General features: G+C 35.2%; 1 protein-coding gene across 1 annotated transcript in view; it reads left to right on the top strand.

The window, feature by feature from the left end:
* The window catches only part of PCDH15 (protocadherin related 15), a 1286954-nt gene that overhangs the window by 1245825 nt on the left and 22843 nt on the right, over positions 1 to 18286 (top strand). Inside the window, exons 31-34 of the mRNA XM_043476181.1 lie at positions 3213 to 3389; positions 14104 to 14322; positions 16543 to 16551; positions 17874 to 18026. Of these exons, the coding sequence (XP_043332116.1) occupies positions 3213 to 3389; positions 14104 to 14322; positions 16543 to 16551; positions 17874 to 18026 (558 nt within the window). The remainder of the gene's footprint in view (positions 1 to 3212; positions 3390 to 14103; positions 14323 to 16542; positions 16552 to 17873; positions 18027 to 18286) is intronic.

Genomic DNA, 18286 nt, shown 5'->3' with positions numbered 1-18286 from the left:
ATTTAGATATAAACATATGTGTACATATAATACACATAATTGTATTAACATATTTCTTGATAGAAACTTTGAAACTTTGCTAAAGATCACGTAATAACATATTACTAAATATTATGAGTATGCTACTGATCTTTTAAACTGAAGTAGAACAATAAACCCTAAGTGTAAATTTAATTTTTTTAAGTATTATAATTATTATACCAATTCATTAACACTGTATTTAATTCTTCACAGATCAGACAGTTTGTTGTTTAGAAAAATGTTGCCATGATTAAATACCATACTGCCAAATGTTCGATTATACTACTTATATTTTCAACTGATGTATCACTTCCAAGAATTTAGATTCAGGGCATAATTAACATTATATAAACATCATCACAGGCATCTCCCTTGATACAGTGTTTGTGTATGACACAGATGTTACAGACTAATAAAGAGTATTATAGATCCTTCTCTCTCTCTCCCTGTATGTGCATATGCATACACATATATATATAAATTCTAAATTATGGAACTTATTTTATTAAAGTTAGACTTCCCTGATAGCTCAGTTGGTAAAGAAGCTGCCTACAATGAAGGGGACCCCAGTTCAACTCCTGGGTTGGGAAGATCCCCTGGAGAAGAGATAGGCTACCCAGTATTCTTCGACTTCCCTTATGGCTCAGCTCGTAAAGAATCCACCTGCAATTCGGGAGACCTGGGTTTGATCCCTAGATTGGGAAGATCCCCTGGAGAAGGGAAAGGCTATCCACTCCAGTATTCTGGCCTGGAGAATTCCATGGACTGTCTAGTCCATGGGGTGGCAAAGAGTTGGACACAACTGAACGACTTTCACTTTCATTCCACTTTCACTTGAAGCAGACATCTTCTATTAATTAAAGCCTTCAAAGTCATAATATCATAAATTGACAGTGACCTAGTAGCATGCAAACACTTATGCTGCTGCTGCTGCTGCTAAGTCGCTTCAGTCGTGTCCGACTCTGTGCAACCCCATATGGCAGCACTCCAGGCTCCCCCGTCCCTGGGATTCTCCAGGCAAGAACACTGGAGTGGGTTGCCATTTCCTTCTCCAATGCATGAAAAGGAAAAATGAAGTGAAGTCGCTCAGTCGTGTCGGACTCTTAGCGACCCTGTGGACTGCAGCCTACCAGGCCCCTCCGTCCGTGGGATTTTCCAGGCAAGAGTACTGGAGTGGGGTGCCATTGCCTTCTCCACAAATACTTATACTGGTAGAATTTCTTGATGAAATTATGAACTGTAAATCCACAAGACATTTGATTTCAACATGTATGTGTGAATTGGCTTAATAAATTGGAGTGAAATAAAATACGGGCAATGTAAACATTAGCTTTAATTTATATTTGCCAATTCAAAGTACTTAGAGAGTTACATTTTTTAAAAAAATGAGGTTAACAAAAATTGGAAGCAAACCTTTATCTATGTACATATGAAGATCAAGTTCTAAAAATTCATTCTTATGAATGTCACACATATATATTTATATATATGTATATGTGCAATGTAATATGTATATATAATAATATATATATATAGAGAGAGAGCGAGTAGGCAGCTATTGTAGAAATGCTTAGGTATATGGACATAGATGATAAATAGAAAGATTGCTTTCTACAAAATATGTTCATATTTTAAAATAGTTAAATTTAGTTTTAATATATTTATCAGAAAAAGGTTAAAAAAAAAAGTCTTCAGATCTGAACTTATTTAGCTTTATCCCAAAATATCTCTAAATGTTTAAGGAAAAAAATCTTGATAATGTGAGAAAAAGAAAAGAATGAGGAGTACTTCAGTAAGAGAAACTTCAACTATGCTCTTCCACACCAATTTAAAGTAAACAAAACACTTCATTGACACTGGCAATGTCCTCTGGGGTGCACACCATAGACGTGTGCTCAGTGGTACAGCCAGTTCCTCCAAAGCTTCATATCCAGCTTCTCTTTCAACAGGGCAAAACAAGCACGTACCAGACTCTGAAGGCAATATATTTTTTTTAATAGAGGAGAAAACAGGTCAATTTTGGCATCTGAAGTAAAAGTTATTTCCTGGTGTATCAAAATTCTTTAGAATATGTTATTCCTCATTCCCCCCAAATGCTTCACAGCTTGGACTCTATTTGTCATGTTTAGCTATTAAAATTAATTCATTTACATATAAATGCCTATATTTAATAATATGCATTCTAGTGTTAATCTTCAAGGATTAATAATATGAAGTTTTTAATAAGAAAAAGAACATTATGGAAATTGTCTTTATTTGACTATAATTTATACTTTCAATTAAAATCATTATCCAATTAGAAAAAAAATTGTACTTTACAGAAAATTACCTATGAGTTAATGTTATTTCTTTTTTTTCTACTGAATATTACTAATTCTGTACTAAATGATATATCTTTTAGTTATTTAGTGGCTGGGTTGGTAGTCTGCTGTGCAATGCAGGAGACACAGATTCGATCCCTGGGTGGGGATGGTGCCCTGGAGAAGGAAATGGCAACCCACTCCAGTATTCTTGCCTGGAGAATTCCATGGACAGAGGAGCCTGGTGGGCTACATACAGTCCATGGGGTCACAAAGAATGGGACAGGATTTAGTAAGTAACACTTTCACTTTAGGTATCTGTATTCACCTAAATAGCCTCTGAGGATTTTTTCATAATCTGATAAATCTGGCAAAGGAAAATATCTACATTCTTCCACTGCTAAAGTTTTCTAAGGTTCTTTATACACTGGGGGAAACAGGTATCCTACTCTTGCACCTTGGTATATAGCTATATGGCATGTATCACAAAATCTGGTGAAAGGTGTAATTTATAACAGCAACCATATGAACTCAAGAGTTCTAAGACCCCATGGCTCCTATAAAGCACAGACAACTTTATTTGTACAACACTAGTTGGTATTTCTCATGAGCCATGTAAAAGCTCAGTTGGTACCATAAATTTTAAAAGTCTAGACTTAAAGAGGACATGGTTGATGACCCCTTTCTACCTTATTCAGCATCTAGCATCGTTGGGAGTTAAATGTTCTAAATACATGGAGAATTTTTTTCAAGAGTTAGTACTCACTAAACATTAGCAAAAACCAGGCTGTCATCATTTTTCATTTACTAAATGTCATTTCAAGATGAGGGTGATTTTTCCCCCCAGTTAATCTGTCAGAATGTCATGTTTGTGCTTTGTTTGATTTATAGGATTTTGGATCGCTATGTTCAGGAGCAAATTCCTGGTGCCAAGGTTGTGGTGGAGTCCATTGGTGCTCGCCGGCATGGTGATGCCTTTTCTCTAGAAGATTATACCAAGTGTGACTTGACTGTCTATGCAATCGACCCCCAAACCAACAGAGCCATCGACAGAAATGAGCTTTTTAAGTGAGTACTTTTTTTGTCTGTAACAGCACTATGGTTCCAATATCACCCATGCTGCTGCTGCTGCTGCTAAGTCGCTTCAGTCGTGTCCGACTCTGTGCGACCCCATAGATGGCAGCCCACCAGGCTCCACCATCCCTGGGATTTTCCAGGCAAGAGTACTGGTGTGGGTTGCCATTGCCTTCTCAATATCACCCATAGATAATCCTAATTTAAGGCTTATAAGTACTTAAAGTTTGGTGGTGGTTGATGGTTTAGTCACAAAGTTGCATCTAACTCTTGTGACCCCATGGACTGTAGCCCACCAGGCTTCTCTGTCCATGGGATTCTCCAGGCAAAAATACTGGAGTGGGTTGCCATTTCTTTCTCCAGGAGATCTCCCCGACCTAGGAATCGAATGGTTTCCTGCACTGCTGGCAGATTCTTTACCAACTGAGCTACAAGGGAATCCTCACTTGAAAGTTTAAAACCCACCAAATTGTTTTTTAAAGTGAAGTGTGAGCAAAAAAAAAAAAAAATCTAAGAAGGAATGCCTAGGGTGCTCATGCCTAGAATCTTTCTCCTTCTCCTTGAGATGTCAGAAGACCCATTATGCTTAAGAGCAAGGAGCAGTTCAATGAGATCACCTTTCATCTTCTTCCACTCTTACTCCACAAACCTGGCTCTTAGAGAGGAAAGCACAGATTTATTCTTAAAGTGGCAGTTTGCCTGCAATGATATTAGTAGGCTTGAATTTTAAGAAGAAGCCTAATTTCTTCAAGGTCTTCCTGAATAGGCAAAAATTAGTATCTGATTTTTCCCTGATTTGCTGGTGGAAAGCAGAGGATATAGTCACTTCTACCTAAGTCCATGTGACATTGCACCCTGGTGTGAATTTGAATATATGAGTTATAAATCCTAAAAATAAGGAAAATAACAGAATCATAAACGAAATGCTGTTATAGTCTCCTTCGGAAGTTATTCTAGAACAGCTTTTGTTGTTGTTAATTTCTCCTTTACTTTAGTGACACCTAGTGTTCAAAAGATTCTTGGCATGTAGTTCTTATCCAAAGTAAAACACATTATAGTAAAAATACATATTGTTATATAATAAAATGTGTATATTCCAAATATTCAGAGATATGTGTGTATATATAAGTATAAGCTACATATATATATCTCCAAAACCCATTATTTCAGAATTTAGTTTTTCTTTGTCTCTCTATATAACAAACAGCATATAAATAAATATATACATATATAAATTTACATGTATGTCCATATATGGGTGCATGTTTTTATTTAGTAAGTGTTTACCCATTTATTTATTAAAACTCATGAATCCTGAATTTAGTTTTACTTTATATCTGTTCATCAACATTCAACTATTATTTTAGCAACAATAAAATACTGATTTAATATCAACTTAATTTTTTAAAAGACATAGTTGTCAAATATTAATAATTAAGATTAAATAAATGTATATATAATAGACATTTTGGCCATTTGCAAGATAATATACTAATCACTGTGAGGAAACACAAACGAATGAAGCAATGGCTTCCTCTCAGGCTTTAGAATCACCATCCAAATGAAGCAGCATTTAAATCTGCTAAGTCAATATTTGCTTACTTTATTAATTTAAAAGTTCTTTAGGAATACACTTTAAAAGTAATTTATATATGTTCTTTCTATTAATTTTCATTATTAACATTTATTTAAATTCATTTGTATTCTTTTATATATATATATTTGTTTTACTTTGAAATATGATGATAGATTGAATTTAAGTTGTTTTACAAAATTTAAAAATATCTCTGTCTTTAGGATGACAACCTGTCTCTAGAGAGTAAAATAATGTTGATTATAATTTGAATTGTACTTACAAATATTTTATAGATGAAAGATTTGGAAACTGAAGCCAATTTTATTTCAACTGACAGTATGAAATATAAGATACACATTCTTCATTCTAAACAACTTTTCCCAAACCTACATTATATTGTGAAGAGTAGATCTCTAAATTCAATTCAATAACTATTATAGCCAAGAAGAAATAAAAAAATATATAGTAACTATAAACTTTAAAAAATTATATTGAGGAGAAGACAGAATATCTGTGAAGTATTAAAAATTTTTTCTTAGCAGTCTTCACCTTGAACTAGCAGCTGTGAAACACTGGTCTAATTTAAACCCTAGAATTGTTTCTTGACATGTTTTGTAATGAAATTGCATAGATATATTACATAATGCAAGGCTGATAATGCAAAGATGTTATCAGACATTATTATCTATTCTAAAGTTATAAAAGGTTTTGTATATTTATTTTTAACACTGAACAAATACACTAGGACATTAGGATTGTTGCCTAGTGTCCAGACCAATGGAAATAGGATTATCCTCTCAATTTTCCCTTATCCTAAAAGCTAAGAATGTTAGAATTTTCTGGAAAAAGCATTAGTAACAAAAAAAATGTACTTCCTCCAAGGCATTCACTTCGATTTTTGGAAACTGATTTAGCTATATCAAAAAATTTTAAAAAAACAGATAAATGCATAGAAAACTGGAATGACATTAATACTCTTTAATTACATATCTTATTTCATGAGGTTATGAGTATTTTGATTTTTCTCATTTTGAGTTATCTGAATTGCTTAGATTTTTTGCAGTTTATGCATATCATTTTTATCTTGCTTTTATTCTTGAGATTCTCTGAGTATCTTTAATCTGCATTTTTGTCTGGGGAGTTTTTGTTCTTATTGTTTTCATTTCTGGAATATTCTCAGACAAAATATCTTCAAATATTTCTTATACCCTATTCTGTCTGTATTCCTTTTCTGAGACTCCAATTAAAATTTGTTTTTTCCTCATAGCTTTTGAGTGCTTTATTCTTGTTCTTCTCCCTTCCCCCAACATTCTTGTCTCTTTGTATTTTCTTTGGATAATTTCTGTTGCCCTTTTTTCAAGTTCATTGATTCATCTGCGTTAGCCTTTCCTTAAGCACATTAGAGTTCTTTATTTTTATGTCTTTCTAAAAAATGTTTTTCTCCTTTTCCATTTGGTTCTTACAATTTCTACCACCTTACTGAATTTCTCATTTCAGGCATGTTTTCCACATTATACTAGATCCCATAAAATATTAATCAGAGTTGTATTAGAGTCCCTATGTGACAGTTCCGATACCTGAATTATCTGTCTAGTTCTGCTGCTCTCTTTATCTTTCAGCAGTCCCTGAATGTCTGTGACAGAGGGCTTTCTCTCCATTCTCTTACTCTCCTGATGCAGTAAATGGCCCTTGCTTGCTGCTTGGTTCTACTCTTAAGATGGGGATGGAACAATGACGGGTTTGGGAGGTTCTATTTTCCTTGTCTAGTCCGTGTGCCTAGGACTTAGGACAGGGCTTTCTCATCTTTTCTTTTGCTCCTTCTTGTGGCATCCATAATCTACTTCATAACTGTGGAGGTTCTTGTGTCTAAGAGAGTCCCTGCCTCTCCCCCACAGGTAGTAGACCTCTACTTTGCAGGGTCTTTGGACAGAAATCTCCTTCTTCTCCCCCAAATGGGGGGAACTTTGCTCATGACTCTTTTCCAGAAGCAGGGGGCCTTCACTTAAGCTTTCCTTCCTCTCTCTCTATGTAGCTCTTGCTTTGTATGAGATACAGGTCTAGTGTCTGCTCTGCAGACAGCAGAGCACCCCAGCCTTATCTGATTACTTCCTGTATCCCTTCACTATGTAGAGGATTTTCTCTGGCTCCATGCCCTGTACCCAATCTATCTTATAGTGGTCCATACGGAAGAGTTTGCAAATGAGTGCAAATCCCATGTGTGTTTGTGGGTAACTTTTTCTAACCTATATGCTGATACACACTTAGCTTTTAAGCATTTATTAAAATTTTAGTTGATTTATTTTATTTAAATTTATAACACTATTTTTACCTTGTTCTAAGAAAGATGAAACAATGCATGGTCCCATCTCACTGTTGGAGGGAACTGTTACCTTTTGCAATTCAGTTTTGTTTTGTTTTTTTTTTTTTTGCTTGCAAAAAATTTATGATTTCAATCTTATAGACTTTCCAGTCATTAGGGTGGATGCCACATTCTCCTGTGGCATTCTGCCTCCTGAGCAGAAACAGACAATTCTATTTTAAAACGAAACTTAATTAAATTTGAAAATAAGCAAATACAATTTTAGCTTGTACATATTTTTTATATGCCCAGGCTGCTTAACCTTAGCCTGTTCAGATAGTAAATAAGAGATAAAGAAGAAGGTAGAAAAAGCTGGTATATTTTACAAACTGCATTTAGAATTGCAGTGTTTAAAAATACGTAATTTAAAATGAATCTAACTACCAAGGTCTGATAAAACTTCTTTCAACTTCCTAAATCCAGGAAAAAGAGTAAAAATACTGAAAATTCAAATAATTGGAAAACAAAATACTAGAACCTAGTTAAAAGAATTGTGTACTGGTATAGAGAAAACAGTAGTTCACCCCTGATTTGCTTTATTAAGCAGATCCAAGTAGAAAGGATGTGGGCAGATATGTTAACCATTGCCACTCTGTGAAACTATTTCAGAGACCCACAGTGTTTACTGACCGAGGAAATAGGCAGTTGTTCCTCCACCATTTAGGTGTGGGCTTTTGAAGTACAAACCACATTCTCCTGCTCACCCTCCTCTTCATTCTACGTTGGTATGTACACTGCGACACTGAATCAAGGTAAAATGCAGGATGGTCTGTGGTTACATATTGTACTTTTTTTCTGAGTTATTCATTGTTCTTTTTTGCTAAATATTGGAATATAATTGCTTTGCAATGTTATGTTATTTTCTGCTTTACAATCCTGTGAATCAGCCATATGTATACATATACCCCCTACCTCTTAAGCATCCCTCCCAATCCCCTTTCCTCTCCTCTAGATCATCACAGAGACCCTAGCTCAGCTCCCCCTTGCTATACACTAGATTCCTGCTAGCTATCTATTTCACACATGGTAATGTAAATGGGTTTCCCAGGTGGATCAGTGGTAAAAGAATCCACCTGCCAATGCAGGAGTCGAAGGAGCCGTGGGTTCAGTCCTTGGGTTGGGAGGATCCCCTGGAGAGGGAAATAGCAATCCGCTCCAATATTCTTGCCTGGGAAATCGCATGGACAGAGGAGCCTGGCAGGTTACAGTCCATGGGCTCACAAAGAGTTGAATGTGACTGACAGACTAAACGTAATGTGTATATGTCAGTGCTACTCTCTCAATTTTCCCCCCACCCCCGCCAGCCCTGCTTCTTTGAACGTGGTGTTCCACACAAGTAAATGGAGGCAGGGATATAAGCTTGCATGTGCTTCATCAGTTGAGTGAATCAGAAGATATGAAATTCACTTAGGAATTTACCTCATCTAGGGAAAACAGAGCAATAATGGATTAACGTTGGCTAAATGCTAGGGCAATTACACTAATCTCACATGCTAGCAAAGTAATGCTCAAAATTCTCCAAGCCAGGCTTCAACAGTACATGAACTGTGAACTTCCAGATGTTCAAACTGGATTGAAAAAAGGCAGAGGAACCAGAGATCAAATTGCCAATATCCATTGGATCTTTGAAAAGCAAGAGAGTTCCAGAAAAACATTTACTTCTGCTTCACTCACTGTGTCAAAGCCTTTGACTGTGTGGATCACAACACACTGTGGAAAATTCTTAAAGAGATGGGAATACCTTACCTGCCTCCTGAGAAATATGTATGCAGGTCAAGAAGCAACAGTTAGAACTGGGTGTGGAACAACAAACTGATTCCAAATAGGGAAAGGATTACTTAAAGGTTGTATATTATCACCATGCTTATTTAACATATATGCAGACTATATTATGCAAAATGTCAGGTTGGATGAAACACAACCTGGAATCAAGATTGCTGGGAGAAATATCAATAACCTCAGATACACAGATGACACAACCCTTACAGCAGAAAGTGAAGAACTAAAGAGCCTCTTGATGAAAGCGAAAGAGGATAGTGAAAAAGTTGACTTAAAACTCAAAAAAAAAAAAAACTCAACATTCAGAAAACTAAGATCATGGCATCCGGTCCCAGCACTTCATGGCAAATAGATAGGGAAACAGTGGAAATAGTGACAGACTTTATTTTTGGGGGCTCCAAAATCACTGCAGATGGTAACTGCAGCCGTGAAATTAAAAGGAGCTTGCGCCTTGGAAGGAAAGCTATGACCAACCTAGACAACATATTAAAAAGCAGAGACATTACTTTGCCAACAAAAGTCCATCTAGTCAAAGCTATGGTTTTTGCAGTAATCATATATGGACAAGAGAGTTGGACTGTAAAGAAAGTTGAGTGCCAAAGAATCGATGCTTTTGAACTGTGGTGTTGGAGAAGACTCTTGAGAGTCTCTTGGACTGCAAGGAGATCCAACCAGCCCATCCTAAAGGAGATCAGTCCTGAATGTTCATTGGAAGGACTGATGTTGAAGCTGAAACTACAATACTTTGGCCACCTGATGTGAAAAGCTGACTCATTTGAAAAGACCCTGGTGCTGGGAAAGACTGAGGGCAGAAAGAGAAAGGGATGAGATTGTTGGATGGCATCACCAACTTGATGGACATGAGTTTGAGCAAGTTCTGGGAGTTGGTGATGAACAGGGAAGCCTGGCATGCTGCAGTCCATGGGATCACAAAGAATCAGGCATGACTGAACAACTGAAATGAACTGAACTGAACTGAACTGAAATGCTAGTAAGGGATCTGTTCACTTCACCCTTAGACTTAAAAAGGATTTTAACAAGCAGCTAAGTAGACTATGGATGAGAATAAAGAGCAAATATCAAGCCTTTATTGATCTTGAATCTGACAGTTTTATTTTCTTCCTAAAAGAAGTAAGCAAGGAGAAAAATGGGATCAGTAATAAATGCTGAAAAACAAAAGAAATACCATTCTGATGACTTAGAGGTAGACTATATCTCTGGAAATAATTCTGTTATAGAAACCATTGGAAAAGAGTTTAATATTTTCAACAGAAAAAGACCATATAAGACAAATGGTATATGTGTTTTACATGCCCTGAATCTTTACCTCTTTCTGGTAAAAAATGTTCCACAGAAGAATAGTGTCGTTGACCTTCTTCCACATGGTAGCAGGCTGGAACCCTCAGGCCCTTTGGAGTATGCCTTTCCTCTGCTCACATTGACTACATGTGGATTAGTCCACATTCCAGAGGTCAGTTAGAGTTCATCTTTAAGGATTGACATGGATGTTAGGAGACAATAGAGCTCTTAGTCCTGAAATCAGAAAAAATATGGAAAAAACAAAAACAAAAACCAAACCCTGAAGTTTCTTTGGGCTACATTTTCCATCTTTAGGGAGAAAATCTCCTAGAATCCATTGACTATCCAAACTTGGACTTGCCTGTAATGAAAAGGCATCTGAAAAATAAATTGGCAAAGGGAAGTATAAACATAAAAAGCTTACAGCATATTAAGGGAAAGAAAAAAATGATAAAAGAAGTAAAAACAAACTTAGAGGACAATCAAGATACAACCTGATAATTGCATGTATCTCTGGAAACAGTGAGAGACTTTATTTTGGTTGGCTCCAAAATTACTGCAGATGATGATTGCAGCCATGAAATTAAAAGATGCTTTCTCCCTGGAAGAAAAGTTATGCCCAACCTAGACAGCATATTAAAAAGCAGAGACATTACTTTGCCAACAAAGGTCTGTCTAGTCAAAGCTATGGTTTTTCCAGTAGTCATGTAAAGATGTGAGAGTTGGACTATAAAGAAAGCTGAGCACTGAAGAATTGATGCTTTTGAACTGTGGTGTTGGAGAAGATTCTTGAGAAGTCCCTTGGACTGCAAGGAGATCAAACCAGTCAACCCTAGAGGAAATCAGTCCTGAATATCCATTGGAAGGACTGATGCTGAAACTGAAACTCCAATACTTTGGCCACCTGATGCAAAGTATTGACTCATTAGAAAAAACCCGATGCTGGGAAAGATTGAAGGCAGGAGGAGAAGGGGATGATAGGGGATGAGATGGTTGGATGGCATCACCGACTCGATGTACATAAGTTCGAGCAAGCTCCGGGAGTTGGCGATGGACTGGGAAACCTGGCGTGCTACAGTCATTGGGGTCACAAAGTGTTGGACACAACTAAGCGACTGAACTGAACTGAACTGAGGTAGAAATTGTAGTAGTTATCACAGAAACAAAACCTGAAAATACAATTAAAAGATTTCATTACATCACAGGCAGAATCAATGAAAATGTTGTCACATGTCGTTTAAAAGCAACTGAGTATGTTTTAGAACTATTGAAACAAAAATAAAAATGACTTAATCATAAAGGAACAAAAATTGATGCCTTAAATTCCATCTGTATGATAAATGCCAAAAGTCAGTGGAATCAAATTCATAATATTTTGAGGAGAATGTTATGCCTCAAAGGATTTTTGCCTAGACAAGTTGTTCCTCATATATAGAGCAAAAAATTATTCTAAATCAGTTATGGATTCAAATGTGATGCTCTCTTCTAGTAAACAAATACTTATGATATCCTAAATTGAGAAATAAACCAAAATAAATATCTAAATCATAGAATTATTGTAGTGTAAAAAGACTAATAAATCTTCCTTTATGTGGTTTGGATATCAATGAGAATCCAGTAAAAATCCAATAGAATAGTGACCTGTTGTCTGCATGATAGGAATAATTTTTCCTTGCAATTTATGCTCTTTGTCTACTTCTGATCCTTCCCAGTTTCTAATGATATAGTGCTTGTGATGTAATTCTTAATCTGTATTTCATTTGGAATTTCTTATTTTATCTGATAAACATTCAAACAAAGTGTTGTACAATTCCATTCCAATCTTGTACTTGGAACAATGGAAAAACCTTTATAGTACTCCTAAACATATCTGAAAATGGTCTAGGAAAAATTGATATAAAAAGCATATTTTTCATCTACAAAAGCATATTTGTAAAAAATAAACAAAAAAGCATCCTAACTGCCTTGTATTATAGTATGATAACTTGAATAAAAACCTGCGTAGCTTTAAAACTAAAATGAGTTATTTGAGCCATTAGGTTTCCTAAATTGGAAGATTAATAAACTATCCAAGGAATTCATATCTGATATCAGGCATCTATTTTTTTTTCTTTATAGAAGCTATGAACAGCTTGTTTAACTAGATTTAAAGTCAGCATGATCACTTGGAAAATTAGAATAAAAGGTATCAAAAGGGAAGAAATAGCCTGTAAAATGCACAAGGATAGCAATCTTCAGTTACTATTTGATGGTGAAATTTTGAGCCATTTCAATCTTTTTTTCACAATTCTTTGTATTTTTCACATCAGTATTTTATATTAAAACATGTTTCTAAAATTATATTTTCACTTTGTATGTGCTGTGTAATTACAAATATATAAAAATGTTTATTAATAGCAAAAAAAAAAGATTAGTGCACCAAAATATTAGCAGCTGTTATCTTTGCATTATGAGCATTTGAGTAATTTTGCTTTTTGAACTATTTTGCTTTCAATTTTCTACAGTAGGACATTTCATTTTTTATAGATAGAAGTCTTAAGAAATCAAAATACAAATGCCTAAAACATTTGTGGCTTTGTGGTTTTAAGAACATAATTGTTATATCAATATTATAGGATTTATAAAAGACCGTTTAAATGTTCCTGAGGAATCTTAAAAAAAATGCCTGCTAATTGCAGCATAAAATATATGACAAAACTGTTCAGTCTAATTAAATTAAGTAACAATTATTCCTTAATTCTTCTCCCCAACACAATACTCATAGTTGGAAATGCATTATTTAGTGAAAGGGTTTGCAAGAACTACTAGATAAATTGGGCTTCCCAGGTGGCGCTAGTGGGTAAAGAACCTGCCTGCCAGTTCAGGAGACATAGAGATGAGGGTTCGATCCCTGGGTCAGGAAGATCCCCTGGAGGAGGGCATGGCAACCCACTCCAGTGTTCTGGCCTGGAGAATCCCACAGGTGGAAGAGCCTGGGTCCCACAATCAGACATGACTGAAGTGACTTTGCCGGATGCACTAGATAAATCAACCACCAATTCTTATCATTCTAAGTGTACTGATTTACTGCCTGCATCATTTATTTAGTATTCTGTTTCCAGGAAGAAGAAAACCTTTTAATTTGTTCATTCTTTCCCATAAAAATATTTTGGTTTGAGATTTGAGAGTGTTGACATTTAGGGTGGTCTGGTGAAACCTAATTAAATACTATGAAGACTTGGGTTGATATCTCAGATTTGTTTTCATAACTTTGCAACTTTGTGGTCTGCAGTAAATCAGTATTAAGGTTTGATTTTACAGAATTATTTTGAGAACCAAAAGACATAAAATGCAGGAACACATTTCTAAATTGTACTATATAATTTAGAATATTATATTTTATCCCACCTGAATAATTTACTATAAATAATCTCAACATAGCGATATTAATTTCAATAACATCGTTATTTACTTCTGCCAAGTCTATAAGCATAGTAAGGATCGTTGTTATTAGTATGTTTGATATGGGTACATAGAACTGTTACTCTTCTTTATTGCTCTTGCTTTTTATGTATGCTTTTCTTATTCATAATAAGATTTCTGACTCAGCTTATGTTACAATTAAACAAAATATTAAAAGAGATTACCAAAAATATTTTGTTTACTAAAAGGCCTTCTCTGTTAATATTGATTTTACTGTTTATCTAACAATAAAGATTTTTAGATGGCAAACTGCTTGATATCAATAAAGACTTTCAGCCACATTATGGGGAAGGAGGACGCATTCTGGAGATCCGGACTCCAGAGGCAGTGACCAGCATTAAAAAGCGAGGAGAAAGTCTCGGCTATACCGAAGGGGCCCTGCTGGCTCTGGCCTTCATCATCATCCTCTGCTGTATTCCTGCCATCTTGGTGGTTTTGGTCAGCTACAGACAGTAAGTATTCATACCTGCTGAAATAAGGACAGCTCCTCAAGAAGGCATATCAAAAACTTGCCTCTGGTAAAATGGCTTTGTAGTTGTAAAATATTCATGGTGCAAACATTCTGGGAGTGTGGTATTTTTCTTGTGGCAAATACCCTTCCTTTAAGGGAAAACTACAAACTTTCAATACATTTTTCACAGATTTCTCAGTGTTCCTGTGCTAAAATATTCTTATCTGCCAGGAATGTTAGGTTACCTCCTATAGTTTCATTTATGCTCTTCATCAGGTTAAGAACTTTGGGAGGAAAGGTAGTGGAATGTCATTTACAGATACCACGGTTGCAAAGGAAGGTCTGTAACCTAAATATCAATGCATTGTCTTGCTAGGTTTTTATCCGTATTGTCAAACTTGCCCCTATGCAGATATTATAGTTTGAAAAAATCATTTAAAAATCATAGCACACCATATATAATTTTCCATATGGTTTCTTCTTTCTTGGGTAGCCTTGATAGTCTATATTGTAACATCTAACATTATATTTTGGTTGTACAAGTCTTACATTTTTCTGGTCCCTATAGACAAATACATTCATTTAAAATATCTATATTTTTCTTCTTAAGGTTCTTTACAGTAGTCAAGTAAATTTTAGCTAATTTAAACATCTATATTTAAAATAGTCTAGTAAGCAACTTTTCTTTATTCGATACTAGATATGGGGAATTGTGTGATAGAAGGTTGTACTTTTTAAGTATATCCCTATTGATGATAAGTGCTAAAAAATAAAAACAAAACTATGGAATAGGTTAAGAAGAGAGATAGCCCTGAGGGTACCACAAAATGAAAATAATTAACAGACAGGAATAATAAATCATACAAATTACTTGACATAACAAATAATGGTAGAATGGCTACTCATCATTTTTTTAAATGATTAATTTAATTAAATTAATTAAAGATAATTAAAATATCTACAGGGAAAGTACTAAAAAAGTCTTTACATAATCTTAAACTGTTATCTTTGTTCTCTCAGCAATGAGGATTTTCTATTGAATTAAATAAGGAAAGGTAATTCCAACTTGAAAGTTGAAGAATGTGCTGTGCATGAACATAGTAGAGGAATATTTTCTGTCACAAAAGGAATGAGAAGTTGCAAATATAACATTTAGGTTGACATATTAGAGTTCAGTGTGTGCTTAAATAAGTTGATATGCCAAATCTAAAGCCTATACACAAACAATAATGGACATATTTTTAGATTATTAAGTTATCAACCCAATATTAATTTTCATGTTAAATATGTCTGTATCACAGTTACTTTTTCATCCAACTATTCCTGAAAGGAGATTTATTATACCCTGCTAGCATTAAAATAAGTGAGAAAACTTCTTTTACTTGGCATACAAGGCAGTGATCAAAACTGAAGCATCCTGGATGTTATGCTAAATGGTCTGAATTTCAACAAAATATTAAAATCCTTAATATTTAAATATTTTAAATATATATTATTTTATTGTTTTTTAATTTAGTAATCAGCTTGACAATCTAAGAGTAAATTTTGGTTACTCTCTTTTTGTAGATTAACAAAAGTAAACATGTTATAAAGTAAAATTCTATTATTTTAAAATTTAACTTTTGTACCTTCATTTTCTGCTTATAAATAGATTGGAATGAATGGTTATTCTTTCACTTTAAGATGTGTCTTTGAAATTTGCTGTGGATGGAAAACTAGGAGGCAAATGTGAAAGTGTCATAAATTTAGTCTCCAGGATTGGCACCTTCCAATTCTAGCTTCAGCTTCAAAGTGAGGACGAGTATAACTGGAGCTTGTTGCCTGATTCCATTTCTTTAATAGTCTTCAAATGCAGTAAACCAAAATGCCAGTTATAAAGATCAGAGCATCTTTAATATTCCATTTCTCTATCAGAGGAAGAACTCACATATGCATGTTTTAATCCAGTGTTTCCTATTCCAACTAGTTAATTTCTTTGTTTTCCTGCAATAAATGTTTTAACAGCTTGTAGGACGGTGACAGTAATAATAAAGTGCTTACCATTTTCACTTTCTGAATTTAAAGACTTAATTCTCCTACAATGTCATTAAGTCTGTGTTATTATGAGTTTAACCCATAAATTATTCATAGTTTAGATGAATTCAGATGTTAAAATATTATGAATGCAGTGTTTCTCATGTAACTTTCTCTTTTTTTCTTATTCATTTGCTTTCCCAAACAGGTTTAAAGTGTAAGTATAATTACTAATATGTTGCATATGATTTTATGTGATATGAAAAGAAAAAAAAAAACAGATAATGCTAATAAAGTAGTCAGCCTGCCCAGAAGCAGGTATTATTTCTCTACTTTATATTTGTATTTTGTGTTTGAACTAGTTTTTAGTTGCAGTTCTTTTGTGGTTTGTGTGTGTGTGTTTATTTGCTCAGTCGTGTCCTACTCTCTGTGACCCTGTGGACTGTGGCCTGCCAAATTCCTCAGTCCATGGGGATTCTCCAGGCAAGAATACTCGAGTTGGTTGCCATGCTCTCCTCCAGGGGATCTTCCCAACCCAGGGATCGAACCCAGGTCTCCCACATTTAGGCAGATTCTTTACCGTCTGAGCCACCAGGGAAGCCCTTGTGGTTTATGTATATAGAATTGAACTAGTTTTAGACAAATGGATACAAGAGGAAGAAATGTGAAAAAGACAGTTTGCCCTGATATCCGCCACCTTTTGGGATTTTGGTTTTGAGACAAGAATTAACAATCAGTATCCAGGAAAGTAAAAAAGAACAGCCTTGCTCCAATGCAAGAATCACAGGCATTCCTTGGAATCCAAAGAAAATAAAAGCTAACCAAATCTCCCTCCTAAACGTGCACTTCTACACAGTTCCTGTAGTATCTAAGATGGGTTTAAAATCATTTTTAAACAAAATAATTTTTCTTTAAATAGATGGAAGGCCAATAATAAAAGCCAATTGTGTATCTTCTATGGGCTCCCAAGTGGAGCTAGTGGTAAAGAACCCACCCGCCAGTGAAGGAGACATAAGAAACCTGGGTTCATTCCCTGGTCAGGAAGATCCCCTGGAGAAGAGAATGGCAACCCACTCCAGTATTCTTGCCTGGAGAATCCCATGGACAGAAGAGCCAGACAGGCTACTGTCCATAGGGACGTGGAGTCGGACACCATTGAAGCAACTTGGCATCACATGTATCTTTTATATGCCTCATTATGAAAGAGATCCATTAAACCACCACCAGTTATCAATCACATGTTATAAATACTTTTCCTTCTCCATTTAATATTATCATTTAACTTAATTTGCAAATTTTTCTACTGAATTGACCATTTTTTCAAGGACTAAACATTTTAAAGAACTAAGGAGAAGGGGTTTTAAGTAAATGGTACTCTGTGGGAATGCTTTTGTAATTGTATTAGTTAGTTAAGTTCAAATATTTGTACAAAAAATTTTGAATTCCTCTGATAACTGGACTTTATTATTGAAAGGTAGCCTGTTGATAAGTATATGATTTCTAAAATGAGTTTTACAAAACCTCCTTACTTTACCAAAGACGCCAAGCTGAGTGCACCAAGACAGCTCGAATCCAGTCCGCCCTGCCTGCGGCCAAACCAGCAGCGCCTGCCCCGCCACCGGTGGCCATGGCCCCGCCACCCCCGCCGCCTCCTGGTGCTCATCTCTATGAAGAACTCGGGGACAGCACGATGTAAGTAGACTTTCCAGGGACTTTTAGAAATAAATGGGTTTTGATGGATGCTGTGTGGTGAGTATTAAATTTCAACTTGATGTGGAAATACTGCTTACAGCCTATTTTGATTATTACATTTTTTAAACATAAAACTGTTAAGATGAAGACCTAAGAAAGTTCAGTTGGAGAGTAATAACCAAAAAACTAACAAAAAACATTAACAATAATAATAATAATAAAAACTGAGTAACAAGAAAGAAGTGTTCAGTTTGAGAAGA

The sequence above is a fragment of the Cervus canadensis genome, chromosome 8 (genome assembly GCF_019320065.1).
Source record: "Cervus canadensis isolate Bull #8, Minnesota chromosome 8, ASM1932006v1, whole genome shotgun sequence".
Taxonomy (NCBI): domain Eukaryota; kingdom Metazoa; phylum Chordata; class Mammalia; order Artiodactyla; family Cervidae; genus Cervus; species Cervus canadensis.
Note: the sequence above shows the minus strand (reverse complement) of the source record. Positions and strands in the feature narration are given on the sequence as shown.